The 20,293-nt window shown below is 41.3% G+C and overlaps 1 protein-coding gene across 1 annotated transcript in view; it reads right to left on the minus strand.

The window, feature by feature from the left end:
- LOC124794944 (transmembrane protein 214-B) overlaps window positions 1-20,293 on the minus strand; it is a 154,356-nt gene that overhangs the window by 96,159 nt on the left and 37,904 nt on the right. The window contains exons 6-8 of the mRNA XM_047258658.1: window positions 14,686-14,787; window positions 6,229-6,340; window positions 3,442-3,584 (exon numbers count right to left, since the gene is read on the minus strand). Of these exons, the coding sequence (XP_047114614.1) occupies window positions 3,442-3,584; window positions 6,229-6,340; window positions 14,686-14,787 (357 nt within the window). The remainder of the gene's footprint in view (window positions 1-3,441; window positions 3,585-6,228; window positions 6,341-14,685; window positions 14,788-20,293) is intronic.

Genomic DNA, 20,293 nt, shown 5'->3' on the forward strand with positions numbered 1-20,293 from the left:
TACAACAGGTTGATCTTATCCTCAGCCTCGGACAATCTCTAAAAACCATCTTTGAATAATTGAAGATTTTGGAGCACTGTGAAAGTGCAAAACATTTCAAGCATTTTAGCAGAGTGCTGCCAGCTGAGTACAAGACTGATATGCTTATCAGTCTTGTAACCATGAAGTTGGTGGTATGAGTCTTGCTACGCACAACCTTTCTCTCTCTCTCTCTCTCTCTCTCTCTCTCTCTCTCTCTCTTACAAAAGACATTCTTTGAATTCTATATTTATTTTTAAATGGAAACTGCAGTTAACAAATACTGAATCATAGTTCTTAACAGAATCATCATCATCTTATTTTTAATTACTAATCATATAAAAATGTGATTATTCACAATATATTAAAATTTGGTCAAAATAACCAGATAGAAGATAAAATACTTTCCTATTTAAAGAGATTGAACAGTGTTGTTGATGTATAAATACAAATTTATTTCATTTAACAATAGGGTTTAGCATTTCTATAACAAATTTTAATTGAATTAAATCTGATTAAAAACTAAAATTTAAATAAAACTTATTTATTTAAAATTATGAATCAATATTTGTTAATTAACATTTCCATTTAATAATAAATACAGAACTCAAATAAAGTACACAAAATATGTTGTTCCTGGCAAGAATCGAACCAATAACTTCATTGTTACAACACACACACACACACACACACACACACACAGTTGCTGACACTCAGTTAAAATGATTTCACAGCACTCTTAAAATCTTCAGATATTTAAATGTGATTTTATTGAGTTTGAGCGTGTTTTACCACTTTGGAAATCTGTATCTGGGCACTGGCCATCAAATGGTACTAAGTATAAAGAAAATCAAAGTGAATGAGCAGTCTGTGAGGTCTCCATACGGCAAGAGAAGAGCTCCGACAGTTGAATAGGCCTCGGCACATGTGCTCTGTGCAATGGCCAATCAGATCATGAGTTTTTGTTTACATTACTGTAGCAACGTCCCATTGTTGCCGCAATACTAAGCGACCACTGCTTTCTGTCAGTGGTGCCGCATGCTTTGTTCAGGTTTGTGTGTGTACATGTGCATTCCACTAGTTCTGTGAGTTTCTTTGGCACATGTGTGGAAAACGGCTTCCCATAGTGCAGAGAAGACAACTTTTGGAAAAGGAGCTATGCTGAAATATCAAGCATACACATTTATATACAGATTGTGTTTTACTTTGAAAGGGAAAGGACCAATGGTGAGACTTTTGATACCGTGAGTAAACTGATTGACAGGGTAACAGAAGCATTGAAATCTCTATAGCGACTCCGAAGAGAGTCACAAATGATAAGGACGCTGCCAATTCAGCTGGGAGCCCTGTTATTGTGACACCTGGAAAGTCAAGGAAGAGATTATCGTATAACTGAAACATACAACTTTGACGAAAGTGCTGTCAGGCAACGTATATACATGTACTACATCAGGAATGAGTACCCACTACTTAAAAAGTTGATGGAATCACAGCTGGATAGTGATTTGTTCACAGACAGAATGATAAGTCTCTTCACTGTTTATAAAAAAAAACTGTATGCTGCTGGCAAAAGTTCTCAGGAAGAAAGATACTAATGGAATGCAAAGACATTGTGGCATGGAGATGTCATTTCCTGCGTGGATTGCTAGCTATGAATCTGGAAAATGTAATATGGATTGATGAAACACGGGTCAACAAGACACATGCATGACCCGTCGCATAGACAGACGGCAAACGCCACAAAACTACAAGTGTGCCAACTGGTAAGGGAGGGCGATTAATTATTGTTCAAGCTGTCTCTATGAACGATTTTGTATCCAGTGCTATGAAGATGTTTCAGTATGAAAAAAACTGTCAATTACCATGAGGAAATGAATGTAGATTATTTAAAGGCAGGTTCGTTACTCATTTGCTACCAAATGTCAGTTCTGGTAGTGTTTTTGTAAGGAACAATGTACCATACCATTCCAGAAAATTAAATAAAGCACCAATGATTGATGCAAAGAGAGACGAATAATCAGCTGGTTGAATAATAATAAAATACGCTTTGAACAGAACAGGCGAAATGCAGAACGTCTGGAACTAGAGAAACGATACAAGCCACCAAAGGTACAGTATATAATTGACACATTAGCAGAGAACCACGGTCACAAAGTTATATGTTTTCCATCATAGTACCCTGCATTACAATGCCACTGAACTTGTCTGGGCTCAAATAAAAGCAGATATCATGGAGCAAAATAAAACCTTTCTGCTGTGAGAAACAGAGGCTGATAAATAAGGCTGTCACATGAATCAGGCCAGAACATTGGAAGAATATCATGAACTCAGTGTGGAAAAAGGTTACAAGGTTGAACATAAAATAAGGCATAAGAAGGAATCCATATAAAATATGGTAAATTCTTTATCAAACGATGAGGACAGCAGCAGTGAAGATATCTAAGCCTGTGTCGTCACGACGAAAGATGATCAATCAGATGGCGATTATCTTGGGGTTTCTGTTCTCCCGCATGAAAAATAAAGGTGGCATTTTCATTTGATGTTTTAAACATAACATTTGTGGTGGTGGTGGTGGTTAGTGTTTAACGTCCCGTCGACAACGAGGTCATTAGAGACGGAGCGCAAGCTCGGGTTAGGGAAGGATTGGGAAGGAAATCGGCCGTGCCCTTTCAAAGGAACCATCCCGGCATTTGCCTGAAACGAATTAGGGAAATCATGGAAAACCTAAACCAGGATGGCCGGAGACGGTATTGAACCGTCGTCCTCCCGAATGCGAGTCCAGTGTGCTAACCACTGCGCCACCTCGCTCGGTCAAACATAACATTTGTGCATTTTGCTAAACCCCGTTAATTAAAAATCCATTTGTGGTATTTGTGTAAGAAGGCAAACACTGCTAGCCCATGAGAAAAACATATGTGATCAAGGAACAAATCACTCAGTAGAATGCAGCCAGCAAGAACACTTCAACTAATCATGAGGCATTGTTTGGCTCTGTACCCCTGGGTGCCAAGGAGCCAAAAAATGGGATGTGAAGGTCTGTCACCCGGCTCCCCGAACCATCAATCGCTTGGCCACTGCACAGCCATGCCCGGAATACTGGGGTTGAGATGGGATGGGTTGGGGGGGGGGGGGGGGAGAAGAGAAAGAATAGAAAAGAGGTTTCAATTTTCCTCTTACTGTAGCTGACATACTTGGGGGCAGAAGTTAAATAAAATAAAACTTTTCTTCTTTCTCATGACTTTTGTACCAAAAGCTTGCTTCAGAATCTCTGTCCTTATAATTTTTTAGTATGTAATGCTAAAAGAAAGGCAGTGTTGACAGGGGAGAACCTGAAGCTCTTCCTTTGACAATTTATGCTCAACAAGATCAGTTTATTCCATTCAGTTAAAGGCTAAATTAGTAAGATATTGGTTCTACACTCACCGTGCAAATTTTTCTACAATCTGCAAGGCCGTCTTCTTTACGTTTCACTGACTGAAGCTCATCATTTGTAATTTGGAAAGCAGACAAAGTTTGCTTCAGCTGTTTGAAAGTTTGATTCCTGGGATCAAATTTCCAGCTTCTAGCTTTAAAAAGAAAAAGAAAAAAACAAATTCAAATAAGAATTACTACATTTTCCTAAAATAATACATTTAAAAGTCCTGCTTTGCTAAAAATGACAAATATTAAAAATAAATAATTTCTAACTTCCAGATGACACTTAAACGTTTAAAATTCCTGTTACTGGTCACAACAATGAGGAAGCATACAGCAAAGAAGTGACTATAACTTCATCTGGCTGGATGGTGCCTTCCATGTGACAGCACACGGCCTCACATTGAAATCAAATTACATTATTTCACAAAGATCGGCATAACCTATGTAACCAACTAACCTCAGGAATTCAAACATCCCTCCCTGTCCCCTCTCTCATTCCTTCCCTATGAGGAGATGTTTATGTTTAAGAAATTTTTTGAGTAATGCTTGATAACCACTTAGCTGTTACTGACTTCAGTGGCACTTGATGGCAGTGGTGCTGCCTATACACATAGATATGTTAACGCCACATGGAAACGCTTTTGGGATTTGAATATTCTGAAAATATACTAACTACAATACAATAATACAAATTAAAGACAAAATCAGCTGCTTCCATTATTACAGTGATTCAAATACATGTCTAGATGTATAATTATGTGCACAAAGTAATTAAACATAAAAAATTTTGTATTCTAAGACTACATAAATAACCATGCTGACGTCTTTAACTACTATCTCATTCATCTAGGTCCACAGTGTTAAGACCAATCACAAGTGACTTACTACATAAAATCACATAAGGACTAAGTCTTTAGAGAATGCAAAACATTTCAGCTTTATCATTAAATAACATTCAGTTACCAAGCAGACTTGATAAAGAGGCCACTAACAAGATTTACGTGTTCTCTTCCTGATAGCTGCTCAAGGGGTTAGAGGCTCCATCAAGTCGGTCTGGCAGTAAAGTCAAACATAATAAGGCTCATTCTGAATTAGCCTATAGGAAAATGTTGTGGAGACCCTTGGGAAACTAAATTGGATTTTGTTCGAACATACAAAATTTTCTTCTTTCTAATAGCTGTTTAGTAAATTTAGAGAACCGGGTGTTCATTTACTATCAATTATATTTCCTTTGTTCCACACGTAAATGAAACAGGGATGTAAATCTCTAAACCGTTCCCTCAATCACACACTACGCACAGGTTTATCCATACAGCTTACAGATGTTAGAGTGTGTGTGAGGAGAGAGAGAGAGAGAGAGAGAGAGAGAGAGAGAGAGAGAGAGAGAGAGAGAGATCAGTCTTTTAATTAATTTATATCCAGAGTAAGCTGCAATTTTTTCTATTTTTTTTTTTTTTTTTTTTTTTTTTTTTTTTTTTTTTTTTACGATAAGTCAGAGAAATGAACAATCATTTAATATGGAATCTTTGTAATACAAAGAACAGATCACCTGGAACAGATTTTCTTGTACAAATAAGAAATGGGCAAAGCTAAGAGAATGAACACAATATGGCAACTTAAAATGAGGAATGAATGCACAAGCTAATGACTGTCATGTAGAAGCTAGCATGTTTCAGATGAATTTCATTCAACTGGCCAACAATTCATCTCCAATTGGGAAGGATTGGAAAATGGTATACTTAGAAAGGCCAAATCTCTTTTTAATGAAATGTCATTACTAAAATTACACTGCTACAATATAACACGCTTTTCTTAATAAAGTTCAGTGACATGAAAAAAATTAAATAGCTGATATAGCAACTGTCACTAACTAAAATCACATTCTGACTTAGGCACCTATGAAATGATACGAGACACTTGGTTCAAAATCAAAAACTTTTAATAGCTGCAGATCATATTAACCCATCAATTTTTAAAACTATTTTGCTCCTTTACTTAAATTCACTATTTCTCAATATGGTTCCAATAAAAAAAACACTTGTGTACCGTATAAACTTTTTTGTTTCCATTTTTTGAAAATAGAACTTTCACAGTGACACAAGTATTCAGTGGGGGCAACACAGCTCATGAAAATTTTTATCATCCTTGTCGTTTTCATAAGAAATCCATGATTGATGTGAATGCCAATAAGAACAGTTTCTAAATTTAATTGGAACTACTTGATTTAAAAACAATTATTTTCAGGCTGATGATTTGAATGCTGCTGGTGTCCAGTATTCAGATTGGTACTCATCTTCCTCTAGCTCAGACAATAATAATTTTTCCCTCTTCATTCAACTGTAACAAGTTGTAAAGTTAAAACCACTCACTCATTAATGTATTAAAGGCACTGTAATTACCTTGCATTTCAGCTGCTTGGATGTTACTTTCTTCATCACCTAAAAATGCAGTATATGTTGTACTTCATAATCATTTCTTTAACTTTTTATCAAATTCCACAGTTTCCCTAACCAAATCAAGTAATTTAGTATTTACAGTTGTAAGCAAACCTCTGATGCTCAGACTCATTTACAGTATGCGTCATTTATTTTCTTGAATATCCTTCAAATATCCAACTAGTCTGGACCCATCGAGCCTCTATTTCCTCAGTGTAATATATGGTATGGTTAAAATCACCCACAGAAAGATTTCATTCACAGGAGACAAAAGCGGATTTAAAACATACAAACTGCTGGATTGAGAGTTCTTAAAATTGCCAACCAGTAAGATTATTTGTGTCAGTATGAGACTTACTTATATGTCTCAACAGCAATGCTGATTGTGGTAACACCTTAGTATATATTTGTCGCCAAGTGGTGAAACTTTCTGGTTGATTCTGAAGGCAATCAGAAAGATATATGCACAGCTGCAACAAAAACAAAAAGAGACAAAAACTATTGTGTATGAACATATTCACTTAATGTTAGATGGTAACTGAATTAAGAGGTTAACTGTTAATTTGTTGTTACAGGGGCAACTTTTTGGGCAATCTCAGTAATAAAAATTGATCATGGGGAAGGGCGGAGTTCTCGTGAAAAGCAAAGGGAGCTAATGAGCTGGATACATCACAGGGAGTGATATGTTTACAAATTAATTAACCAGAAAGTTTCTTTTCTTACATATTTCATCAACACATAAAAAGGATTTTCATCAACTGCACGTATGCAAATAAAACGGTAACACTAAGTGCTAGACTTGCAATAATACATAAGGTTTCAAAAATAGCCTTTCTCTGCTTTGGAGTTTCACAACATTGCATGAGACTGGGAACTCAGATTTGGTGCTAAACAGGAATACAGCATGTCATTTTATGTTCAGATAATGTTCATTCACTATATCTTTCCTTACATTGTGGCACAACACCTATCACAATTTTTTTTATTTTTAGGATACAATTTTCCTGTCTCCCCCCTTGCCTCTCTCTCCCACGCGCGCGCACCCACACACCCACACACACACACACACACACACACACACACACACACACACACACACTTATGCAGAAGTTCTGCTCACCTGCCCACAGGGCATCACGGGAGACAGCCTCCATGGGCTTTGGGAAGAAGGAGAATTGAAGCTTCTGAGTCAGTCCATAATGCGTTCTTGAGCTACTCAACTACCAAAGTACTGCCCTCAAAAGTAAGGTCATTTTCTGGCAAACTGTTTTAACTTATTCAAATATTCAAGTTCACTTCTGTTGTTTGCATTTAGCCTTCAACTCTTGCCACTGATAACATTTTGTTGACGTGTTATTATGGCAGTGGAAGGTTGTGCAAAATTACACCAATGTGCTACAATGTGATGGCCTCTAGTCTTATGACTTACAATGGTCATAATCATAACTTAATTGAATATATTAATTTTTCATATGTAAACTGAACTGTTTAATTATAAATTTTATAATTAATAGTTTAACAATGCAAGGGGGTGGAGGATGTTAGCATCTCCAGGAATCGAATGCAGGTCCACAAACTACCAATCTATGCTTTACAACACACACTCAATGTGCAGTCCTGACAGTGGCACTTCAAAAATCTCTCATATTCTCTATACTTGCACAGTATGCTGCACTCAATTTCAATTAAAAATACTGACCTTATACTGTGAGCACAGCACTTCTGGAAAGATGACACACACACACACACACACACACACACACACACACACACACACACACACACACACTGTAAACACTAGTCTACCACACTACTAAAGATAACTGATACCAGAAGTTATTGGCAGTGAAAATTTCTAAAGAATGGGTGAGGTAGCATTAACTATGTCCCTCTGTTTTATGAAAGGGAGAGAGCGGAATTCCATGCAGAATTTAAGCAAAAACCTCCATCTCCATTTAACAAGGTTATTTGCTAATTTAACTGTTTTCTTAGTAACACCAGCCCAATAACTTTAAGTGCATGCCAGATCTTCGTGTTGTTATACTGTGTACGATGACCAGTGACAAGACAATGTTCTGCAACCACCAATTTGGTAGGATGACTAAAGGGACCAAACTACTAGGTCATCAGTCCCTTTTTCCGTGAAGAGAGAGAACTACATGACTGCAGATCAGAGATAGCCTACCGATCAGAACCAGGGGAAGAAAACTTGAAGGTCTAGCAAAGCCAAGATAAGGGACAACTGAAGAAAGGGAGACAGAGGAAGAAAGGCAAGTGAGGTGCCCCATCTAGGGAGCAGCTGGAAATCCCTGAAAGGAGAGCGGAATGAGGGGCATACATCCCCCAGCCCCCGCCACTTACCAGAGGTACTCAACTCAGAGATTGCCTCATAAAGACTAGCAACATGGACAGGACAAGAGAAGCACAGAGAGACAAAAGATGAAGAAGTGTAACAGACCAGTGAGAGGGTGAAAAAAAAAAAGGCAAGTAGGGTGAGGAGTGGAGTGGACCAACAAGCCCAGACAGCCGCAGCCCTGTGTTCTGCCAAACCCTCAATGGGTCGATAAGGTTAAGCGGCCCTCCCTTAAAGAGAGTGATAAATGCCTGCTTCATGAATAAAACATAAAACTATGTCAGCCACTGAGGCACCATCTCCTAACACCGGGGGCGAGTCAGGGAGAGCAAGAGTCCGCCACATGGCAACTACGTTGGACAGTCCAGCAAAATGTGAACCACGATCAAATGGTAGCCACAACGACAGTGGGGTGGGTCCTCGCTATGAGGAGATAATGACGAGTCAGCCAAACAGAGTTGATGCAGAGCCAGCAAAGGTTGGTAGAGTTTCTGCAAGAGGCCTGCTTGGAGGACCTCCACAGATTCGTAGTCTCCTTGGTGACCCGTAGTTTATTTTGTGAAGTCAAAGTGGTCACCTAAAACTTGATGGCGTAATATCGATTGGAGGTCTGTCTCCAGAATAATGATGTCAAGTCGGTTAGCTTGTAGCCAGTTTGGTCAGGCTATCAGCAAGTTCTTCCTGGGATCCCGATGTCGCCCGGGGTGCAGACAAAGGTCGCTAAGTGTCCACACTGTTCAAGGTCATACAGGAAATCATGGATAGCAATGACCAAGGGATGGTGAGGATAGCACTAGTTGAGTGCTTGCAAACTGCTCAAGGAGTAGCTGCAGATGAAGAAAGACCTCACCAGTGCAGGAACGGATATGCTCAAGAGCCCCAACTCTGCAGTGAAAACACTACAGCCATCTGGCAAGGAGTGCAGTTCAGTAAGCCCCTTGTGAGTATAAGCAAAGTGTACATGATCGGCAATCATCAAGCCATCAGTGTAGACTACTTCTGAAACCCAGAATGTGCCAAGGATGGAAAATAATCGGTGCGGAGGGCCTAGGATGAACCAAATCTTTCAGACCTTGTGATAGGTCAAGACGAAGCTGTGGCTGAGGGATGCACCACGGAGGTGTACGGGAGTCAGTCCAGAGGACAGGTGGAAGAGCAAACAACTGAAATGCAGAGAGGATAGACCAGATGTGGATTGCGATCGTAATCCTGATCTGGGCTGCCACTGCAGGAGATGAATTAATGTGTTTGGAAAGAGGAGATGGTAGTTCAGAAGCGTAGGTGAGCTGAAGATGTGGGTAGTATCAATGACAAGCTGTTGTTGGTGGCTGATCCACAATGTAAAGACCCCAGCCTCCATGAGTAAGCAGTTAACAGGGCTAATTCAAAATGCACCCATCACAACAGGTCAAATCCTGCAATGGCGTATCGGATCCAGTACCCGCACTGTTGAGGGTGATGCCAAACTATATGCCAGACTCCCATAGTCAAGGCAGGACTGTATCAGGGCTTTGTAAAGCATCATAGTATATTAAGTTGCAGCCAGCACTTCACTTAAGCTGGCGAAGATGGGGAATCCACGTCAACAGAGAATCGAAGACAAGTCCTAAGAAGTGGCAAGTCTCCACCACACTGAGTAGCTGGTTGTCAAGGTAAAGTTACAGTTGTGGGTGAACAGTACGATGTCGGCAGAACCGCATGACGCGATTCTTGGCAGTTTAAAGTCGAAAGCCACGGGTAAGGGCCCACGCATGCACCTTTCGTATAGCATCTTGCAGTCAACATTCAGTGACACCCACACTAGAGGAACAATAGTAGAAGCAAAAGTCGTCAGTATACAACGAATGTGATACTGAGGACCCCACAGTTGCTACTAGACCATTGATGGCTACAAGAAACAGAGGTGCACTCAGTACAGAGCCCTGCAGGATCCCATTCTCTTGAATATGGGGGAGCACAGTGGGAAGCACCAACATGAACCCAGAATGTATGGTGCAACAGGAAATCCTGGATGAAAATAAGGAGCAAAGACCCCACTCATGTAAGAGAGTAAAGATGTGGTGTCACAAAGTGGTGTCATAAGCCTTTTGCAGGTCGAAGGAGGTGCTTATAAGGTGTTGACATCTGGAAAAAGCTGTTAGGTTGGCAGATTCCAGGTAAAACAGATTATCACTAGTGGAACAGCCTTGGCAAAAACCACCCTGGGACACAGCCAGAAGACCACAAGATTCAAGGAGCCAACAGTCACCAGCTCACCACGTGTTCAAGCAACTGTCTATCTCTAGAGGGTGCTTGCCTGGTTTCAGTACTGGGACAATGATGCTTTGTCGCCGTTGCAACGGGAACTCGCCCTCACTCCAGATGTGGTGAAAGATGACAAGGATATGATGCTGATAATCCACTGGTAGGTGCTTGATCATTTGGTTGTGGATGCAGTCCAGCCCTGGGGCTGTATCAGGGCCGTGGGCTAAGACAGTGACAAATTCCCACTCACTGAATCGAACATTATATGGCTCCAGGTGCATGTAGTAAAAGATAATTGGCTTTGCTCCACATACTGTTAAAAACACAAAAGGCAGGTTGACAATTTTCAGGTGCTGAGGCTTGATTTTTTTTTTTTTTTTTTTGGCAGACCCGGGCACAGAGCTGCTTAAAAGCAATGAGGTGCTCCATCGATGGGTGCTGCTTATTGTGTTGGAGAGCCCGACTGCAACCTGATGACCCTGAAGATACTGTTTTCCGTCTGGGTGGGCCCAAGGAACAGGGGATCGCTAAATCAGCTGCTGAAAGAATGGCTGTAGTTGTATTCTGGACTGCCTCATCGACATCTCCATGCCGTTGGGAGGCAAGGCCGACAGCAGAGGTGAAAGCATCCCAGTCAGCACTGTTGAGAATCCATTTGGGTAGGTGTCCAGGGGAGAGACACTGGGGGTGGGACAGGAAGAATGGCAAGTCATCACTACCACACAGTTCATCGTGGACCTTCCAATGGATGGATGGGAGAAGACAAGGGCTGCAAAGGGAAAGGTCAATCGCTGAGAAAGTTCCGTGTACCACACTGAAGTGTTTGTGGGTGCCAGTATTCAAGAGACAAATGTTAAGTTCTGCCAGTAAATTTTCGAGGTCTTTTACCACAGCCAGTGATCACAGTTCCACCCCACAATGGGTTATACGCACTGAAATCACTCAAGATTAGGATAGGCTGGGGGAGTTGAGAAACCCATGCAAATAGTATGTTCTGAGACACTTCACCATCGGGCGGGAGGTAAACACTGCAGACAGTAATATCCTGAAACACCCTTACCTGAACTGCCACAGCCTCCAAAGGTGTATTAAGAGATCCAAGTTCACTATATAGAGTGTCTACAACACGTTTGACATGCTGGATGCAATTGCTCGTACTACTGGCCTCTTGGTAAGTGAGTTTGTCCAGTCTTGTATTCTTGTATTTTCTTCTCACTCAGGAAAACAGTGCAATATGGTGAGCAGGGAGAATGGTACTTTCCACAGATGACACAAATGTGGAGGAATAGGCACAAGGCGCATTTGCATGTAGCGCTCATCCACAGTCTTGACAGATGTGTCTAGCATTGCAACGCAAAGACATGCCCAGACTTCAGATACTTGATGCACCGCATGGGGGAGGGGGAATATAAGGTTTCACACTGCATCGGTATACCATCACCTCTACCTTTTCAGGCAATGAATCACCCTCAAACACCAAGATGCACGCACCTGTAGTGACCCTATTGTCCTCTGGCCTCATATGTACATAACAGACAAAGAGTTCACGACATCTCTCCAAGTTGGTGTGTAGCTCATAATCAGGTTGGAAGAGCAGGTCTCTATGAAAAATGATGTCCTGAACCAAATTTAGATTGTTTGGGAGTGTCGGTCACAAGTATTTCACCCAGCTTGTTAAAAGTGAGCAGTGCCCACGATTATGCAGGGGTGCTGTTCCACACACTTGGCTGCCACTTCCACCAACTTGCCTTCTAAGTTCTCCACAAAGAATAAGGGCTATGTAACCAAGAAGGAATCACCATCAGTCCTTGTACAAAACAAGCACTGCACGGAGTATTGCTCTGCTTGCTGCTTAGCCCTATGTACCTCCCACAGTGTAGCCAGGGAAGGGAATATTTTAGGGTCATATCTCTCTTCACTGAAAGAGGACTGTCTTTTCATAAGACTGTTGGGGCCATATGGCCACCAGTCGAAGATAACATAATCCGCTTCATTTACGGCTCATCCGCAATTGTGCCACTACCACTCTGAATTCCAAAAGGGGGACCTCCCCATGGATGCCACCCTACCTCAGCAATGGCTACCTGGCCAGTAATCCATTACTCAGAGTCCATGTGTGCCAGTCACTATGGGCAGATACTCCTTGGTATAAATGGGGAGTTTTCAGCTCAGGCACCAACAATGCGATCCCTGCGTCGTCAGGGGGCTACCACCGTGCGAGTACTTGATGCCCCCCCCTCCCTTCCCAATCATCACCCATCATGGGCTGCTGGGCTTTTCATGTGTTACCTTATTAAAGGGAAGGGAGCACAAATGAAACGGCACAAAGGTGGAGCTTACACTACATTGGGAAACCTTCCCTGCACAATCCGCATTGCTAGGAAATTTTGAAAATCATTGTCAGGTCAAAACCCACAATCAGGACCATGTGTTTATTTCATGAAAAGTTGTAGAATACGCCGCAAGTGGAAACTCGAGGCTCAGTCATAAACCAGGTTCAAGCAGGGTTGGCACCAAGAAAACCACGTAATGGAAAGGCAGAGGGAGAAAGGGATAGTGGTAGTGTAAGCTTGTAGCATGGCAAGTACGTAATGCTACAAAGGCTGGGGCCCTGTGGAAAGAGTTGTGAGTCCCCTGAGGTGAGCCAATTTGCTCAGCTGTCGTAAGCCGGTGTGGCACTTATATGCTTAGTACACCGCTCCTTTGTGGTCCTGATAGTCTGACCGATATATGAGATGGGATAAATGCAAGGAACACGATGAGACACCCAATGTACACAAATCGAGATCATCCTTAACAGAACCTAAAAGTACCCTAATTTTTGATGGAGGTCAGAAAACACATTTCACATCATATTTCTGAAAATAGAACCAATCTTGTTGGAAATGCTTCCTGTGTAAGGCAGAAAGGCCAGACTTTGGTGCCAACTCAGTATTATCATCATTCAATGGTTGCACAGTTGGTCGATAGTGCAATGCATGTTTAGTCACTCTTTCCATTCTCATGCAAGGTGACTTCAAAGTGGGTTAACTCATCTGACAAACTCTCAGGGTCTGCAATGACGTGGGCACTTTGTACCACAGAAAGAAGTACCCCTTCACACTGAGCCAAATGGTGACAACAAGTGCCTGCAGTTACAAGTCAGTGTTGGTGGGCTTCCTGCAAACAGCTTGTCCCAGCACACCATCCACCTTCTTTCTGAGCAATACACCAGTAAAGGGAAGACAGCCATTCTTTCCCATCTCCATCGTCAAACAAATATTTGGGTGGACTGTATTCACATGTTCTAGAAAGTCAAATTCTCACTGCTCAAGCTCAATATAAAACTAAATTTTATGCAGATGTGCAAAAGGCGAAAATACGAGTGTGAAAAGAATCTTCCTCATATTTGACATATTTATGAACATCAAATATCTATTTAGACAAACAACTTGAGAACACAAATATATTTAGAATAACAAATACATTCTTTGCGTTCTCATGTGTTGTTATTTTCTATTTTGCAGCATATTTAAGCATCATTAAAGTGAACCTCAGCAAACATTTGAAAATTACACTTACTCTTCAACATACAAAACATATTTTATGCAAGGTGCAATCAGATTCCTATACAAACTCCAAGATTGCACAGAAGGCAACAGGTAAATGACGACTTGAGTAGAAATCCATGTCTAGAGAAAAACCCTTAATATGCAAGGAAAAACATGTAAATCACTGTGCTTGACTTTCCCACATTTGCTTACTACAACTCTGGTAAATACAGAATTTGTAATGGTGATGACTATACATTAGTCTGGGCATACAACAGTGAGGTGTTAAATGCCTGCACAGCATTAGTAATCAACTAATTTAAGCGGTAACCACAACCAGTGCCAAGGTACACACTAAACATACAGTATTCATGCATGATATTACGCTCAGTGTTTCTTCTCCCAGCGACTGTCGCATTCGACTTAATTACAAAAAAAACCAACAGCAGTTAGCATTTAGTTTGGCACATAAATTAACGGGTTGTAAATATAACAACTGCCAGTGTTACAGTAAATCGCTACCTCCTTTTCGCCTACATTTTTAGAGGTTTGTTGCTGTAGTGTGGATTTGGGTGCAATTATACTAAAATCATTATGTACCAGCAACTACTAATGTCCTACAAGTCGCAAAAAAATGTACTCTACAAGTTACTGATTCTCTCAACACTACAAGAAATATGAAAATTACCTCAGATTTCAAGTTTTCATGGGCTGATGGCACCAATCGTTCCAGTAGGGACTGGAACATTCCAGGAAGTCTTTTTTCTGCGTCTGTATCCATCACATGTTTCTGCAAATTGAAATACAAAGGCATGAACTATTTACATTAACTGTAAACACAAATTATACAGTGGAAAATCCACAAATTATACAGTGTACCCAAAAACTTTTACATTTCAGCAGTCAAATGTAATCTAACTATAAACCAACGTGCATGATTGCTGTAGAGCCCAGCAAATTCATAGTATTATCAGAGTATGCAAATTACAGAGATATATTTACAAAAGCTCTTCCCAATTTTTAGTTTCAAGGTATATTACAATAACAGCTCATCCCAGCAAGGCAGCATGAATTGTGTACGTCAAGCAGAAGCTGTCAGTATTATTGAAACTATCTGTGAGTAAAATAAGAGGAGGAGGAGGAGGAGGATATTAGTGTTTAATGTCCCATCGACAATGATGGTCATTTGAGATGGAACACAAGCTCAGATTGGAGAAGGATGGAGGAGGAAAGCAGCTGTGCCCTTTCAAGGGAACAATCTCACCATTTGCCTTTAGCAATTTATTGAAATTATGGAAAACCTAAATCAGGATGGCTGGATGTGGGTTTGAACCATCGTCCTCCCAAATGAGAGTCCAGTGCGATACCCTGCTCGGTGCGAGTACAATAAAATCATATTAAAGCTTCTAGAAAGTCATTTTCCTTTAATAAAAAAAAATTAAAACAAAATCCTTTGAAATGGTTACCATTAATGCACTGTTTAAGAGGAAATGGAAAATAATTCATGTCAGATTGTAATTAGTGTTTCACTAATTTGTGAAATCCTGGAATCTTTCTTTCAGTCACAAAATAAAATGCTCTACTTTCTATGATTGGTATGAAAGTGCTAAACAAATGAATTGCAAAAAATAAAAGAAAATGTGTGATGAGAAGATCAATCATCTTTAATGAGAACCACTGAGACATAGAATATGTAACAATGAATTGATTATCTGAATGGAAAGTTTTAAAATATTCACTTAAAGAGCACATTCTAAGTTCATGATTTGCAATGTAACAAACTAAATGTTTCGACTGAGGAATTAACTTCCCCCTTGCCTCTCTTTCTCTTGAACTTAGAATAACTATAGGGTGGGATGAGAGATTGTAGATACAATGAATTACATTATTCTACTAAGAACTGGAACAAGCTGAAGTGTTCTATGACAAACAGAGATACAGTATATCAATTGCTTGAGTAAAAGTGCTCTGTCCATGGAACCAAAGATCTGACAGTCCAATACAAATTAAACAACAAGGACATGACTGAAAGAAAATTGAGAGGTGACCTCATTCTGTAGTTACATCAAAACAGATATGCAGTGCATAGTCTGCTGCAGAGTGAAAATTCATTTTCAGGGAAGCACTGTTTGCATAAAGACATTTCATCAGATATTAACAGCTGAAGGGAGGGAGGGAGGGAGGTGGGGGGGGGGGGGGGGGAGAGCTCTTTGCAGTATTACCAGTGACTTCTTGATGTCCATTCCAAACCACATTGCTGTGTGCGCCGCTATCTTGGCGCGTGACCTTGAACGAGCTTCGCCTGGCAGCCGCAGCGCCGCGGTGGATCGCGCTCTAGTTTTAACAGAGCGCGATCCGCTGGAAAATTCAGCTTCCAGTGCCGCCATTGCACTTCTGAGCGTGCTGACTTCTTGCCATGCCCAGATAAGCTTATCACCATGACGTCAGAGGACTGTATATCTCTCTCGTGAGGCAACAGCATGCTCATTCCCGTCGAGGCAGCCGCACGCAGCACACAGCAATGCCTTACAGGAGGAGAAGCAGACTTTTCCAGCAGATCGCGCTTAGTTAAAACTATAGCGCGATCCTGCGAGCTCTAGCGGCAGCCAGCAAACTACGTAGCCACTGGCGCTGTATGTAGCTGCAGCAGCTAAGTCAACACAGCCATGTGTGCTATAGAAAGATTGCCACACTCAGCCAGATATTATCACAGAGTGACCCAGAGTTCATCCCAGAGTGACCCAGAGTTCATCCCAGAGTAACCCAGAGAGCATCCCAGAGTGCCCCAGTGGGCTACAACACTAAGAAGAATCGCTTCTCGGCTTTTGGCAAGATCAATGTGTAGAACTAGTAGTACTGTGGTGTGGGAAGTACACTTTCTTTGCTTAAAATATTTCTTTGCTTGGAACACTATACCATTAATTAATGTAATACTAGCAGTGTCGCCCATAAGGAACTCTACAATGGAAGATTTACAATCACAAGTTCATTAACATGAAAGTCTATGATAAACGCTTAACACAGAGCCTCGTTACTGTGTGGTACTCTACCACCAACTTGCTTATCCAAAGACAATATCACGTACATAATGTAAAGGGTGACAATTGTTGATCCACATGAAATAAAATCATCATAACTTCTGAACGGTTTGCGTCAGGACATTCAAATTAACCATTTGTTCATGGGGCACAATGGGAATTAGTATGTGCATGCACACGTGCCTTGTTTTTCTTGGCCATTTGGACGTGAAACAAGCAAAATTTGCACATTTGGGGGACTGAGAATGTGCATTTCACAATCAAGAAATCTCTTCACCCTCAAGAAGTGATTATGTGGTGCGCCATGTCCAGTCATGGAATAATCGGTGTGACATTCCTTGATGGCACAGAGACTAGCAAACAATATGTGAAGGTTTTGGGAGACGATTTCCGCCCAGTTATCCAAAGTGATCCTGATTTTGACAATATGTGGTTCATGCAAGATGGAGCTCGACCCCCTCGAAGCAAGAGTGTGCTTGGTGTCCTGGAGGAGCACTTTGGGGACTGTAGTCTGGCTCTGGGGTATCCAGAGGCCACTGATGTGGGCCTCGATTGACCGCCATATTCTCCAGACCTGAACACATGCGACTCCTTTTTGTGGGGTTATATGAAAGACAAGGTGTACAGCAATAACTCCAAAACCATTGCTGAGCTGAAAACAGCCATTTTGGTCATCGACAGCATCGATGTTCTGACACATCAGCGGATCAAGCAGAATTTTGCTATTCGTCTGCACCACATCATCGCCAATGACAGCAGGCATGTCATAACCTAAATCTGAATATCTTTAGTGATGTTTACAGGCTGAATAAAGTGTGTGCATGCCTAGTTTAGCTCCCCCCCCCCCCCTCCATATAGTTCAATAATTGTCACCCTGTATGTTCTCCACTATCTATTAGTTTCCAAGTGTCAGTCGGCAAATTAAGAATTCCTGCTCCATAAATTTTTCAAGCCAAAAATCTAATTTAAAGTGTACATATAATTCTGTCTCATCCCATACTTTAAAGTGCCAGCAAAAAAAATAAGTCATTAGACACTGGGTCCTACATTTCTCAGCTTTTGAAAATTCTCTGCTTAAGCAGTGTTTGTTGTGGTACCCTGGTAAACGTAAGGCACTGTTATGGAATGCAGTACAAATAAAATGCAGTACAAACTCCTTTGCTCTCAAGCCCAAGAGAAGCTTCAGTTCTAGTGCAACCGCCACCAAGTATTACAGCCCTCTTTCCAAGAGCACTTCAAATGGCTGTTAAGTCAAGCCCACAGAAAGTGACAAAAGCCATACGTATGAGAACATCCTAGCAGATTAAAACTGTGTGCTGAACTGGGACTTAAATCCAGAACCTTGTGTTTCGTGGGCACTGCTCTAATGGGAGGAAGATACTGGCGAAGTGAAGCTGGAATGAAGCTGAGAGCTGTGCCTGGGCAGCTCAGACAGCAAGAGAATTGACTGCGAAAGGCAAGATTTCAGGTTTGCGTCCAAGTTCGGAATATAGCATTAATCTCTCAGAACAGTGCACACTCTGCTAGAGAGTAAAAGATTCGTAGAGCCCTTTCAATTTTTGTTTTCACTTGAGTTATGATAGTGTAAGGCTATAGGCCAGGAAAAGACAGTACTTGCGAAATTTGCACGATTTCTATCTTTATAGACAGATGTATTCTTTGAAGATACTATGAAATACACTATGTGATCAAAAGTATCCGGACTCCTCCAAAAACATACGTTTTTCGTATTAGGTGCATTGGGCTGCCGCCTACTGCCAGGTACTTCATATCAGCGACCTCAGTAGTCATTAGACATCATGAAAGAGCAGAATTGGGCACTCTGCAAAACTCACGGACTTCGAACATGGTCAGATGATTGGATGTCACTTGTGTCATACGTCTATAAGCGAGATGTCCACACTTCTAAAAATCCGAAGGTCCACTGTTTCCAATGTCATAGTGAAGTGGAAACATGAAGGGACATGTGCAGCACAAAAGCGTACAGGCCGACCTCATCTGTTGCTTTACAGACTGCCAATAGTTGAAGAGGTTCGTAATGTGTAATAGGCAGACATCTACCCAGACCATCACACATGAATTCCACACTGCATCAGGATCCACTGCAAGTACTACGACACTTAGGCAGGAAGTGAGAAAACTTCGATTTGATGGTCGAGTGGCTGCTCATAAGCCACACATCATGCCAGTAAATGCCAAATGATGCCTCACTTGGTGTAAGGAGTGTAAACATTGGATGATTGAGCAGGGGAAAAATGTTGTGTGGAGTGATGAATCACGGTACACAATAACGCGATCTGATGGCAGGGTGTGAGTATGGCGAATGACCGGTGAAAGAAATCTGCCAGCACACGTAGTGACAACAGTAAAATTCAGAGGCAGTTGTGTTATGGTGTGGTCATGTCTTTCAAGGAGGGGGCTTGCATCCCTTGTTGTTTTGTGTGGCACTATCACAGCACAGGCCTACACTGAAGTTTTAAGCACCTTCTTGGTTCCCACTATTGAAGAGCAATTTGGGGATGGCGAATGCATCTTTCAACACGATCGAGCACCTGTTCATAATGCCTGTGGCGGAGTGGTTACTCGACAATAACATCCCTGTAATGGACTGGCCTGCACAGAGTCCTGACCTCAATCCTATAGAACAACTTTGGGATGTTTTGGAACACTGACTTCGTGCCAGGCCTCACCGACCGACATCAATACCTCTCCTCCGTGCAGCACTCTTCAAAGAATGGGCTGCCATTCCCCAAGAAACCTTCCAGCACCTGACTGATGTACACCTGCGAGAGTGGGAGCTGTCATCAAGGCTAAGGGTGGGCCAACACTATATTGAATTCCAGCATTACCGATGGAGGGTGCCACGAACTTGTAAGTCATTTTCATCCAGGTGTCCAGGTACTTTTGATCACACAGTGTATCATCTTTTTTGTATCATTGTTGCTGTCTGGATTTTCACACCTCTGTTTTACCAATTGTGTTATCTTCTATGATGTATAGAAGGAATATATTGCAACAAGCCTCAAACCCAACACACAAAAAAGTCCAGACATTTACATACATTGTGCTTCACTTGCTTCTTGCATTTTCCCTCAATACACAAAGACCAGATTCTATCTTTTATGTGATGGAACTTTCATTTTCTTTCACTGTTCCTCTTATTATCACTGCCATATTTCTGTCTGGAGAACTGCTAACAAAAACACCAGAAATGAACAACTCTCATCAACAGACTCAAGTACACAAGCAAACTTCCAA

Source organism: Schistocerca piceifrons, chromosome 4, assembly GCF_021461385.2.
Source record: "Schistocerca piceifrons isolate TAMUIC-IGC-003096 chromosome 4, iqSchPice1.1, whole genome shotgun sequence".
In the NCBI taxonomy this organism is placed as follows: Eukaryota; Metazoa; Arthropoda; class Insecta; order Orthoptera; family Acrididae; genus Schistocerca; species Schistocerca piceifrons.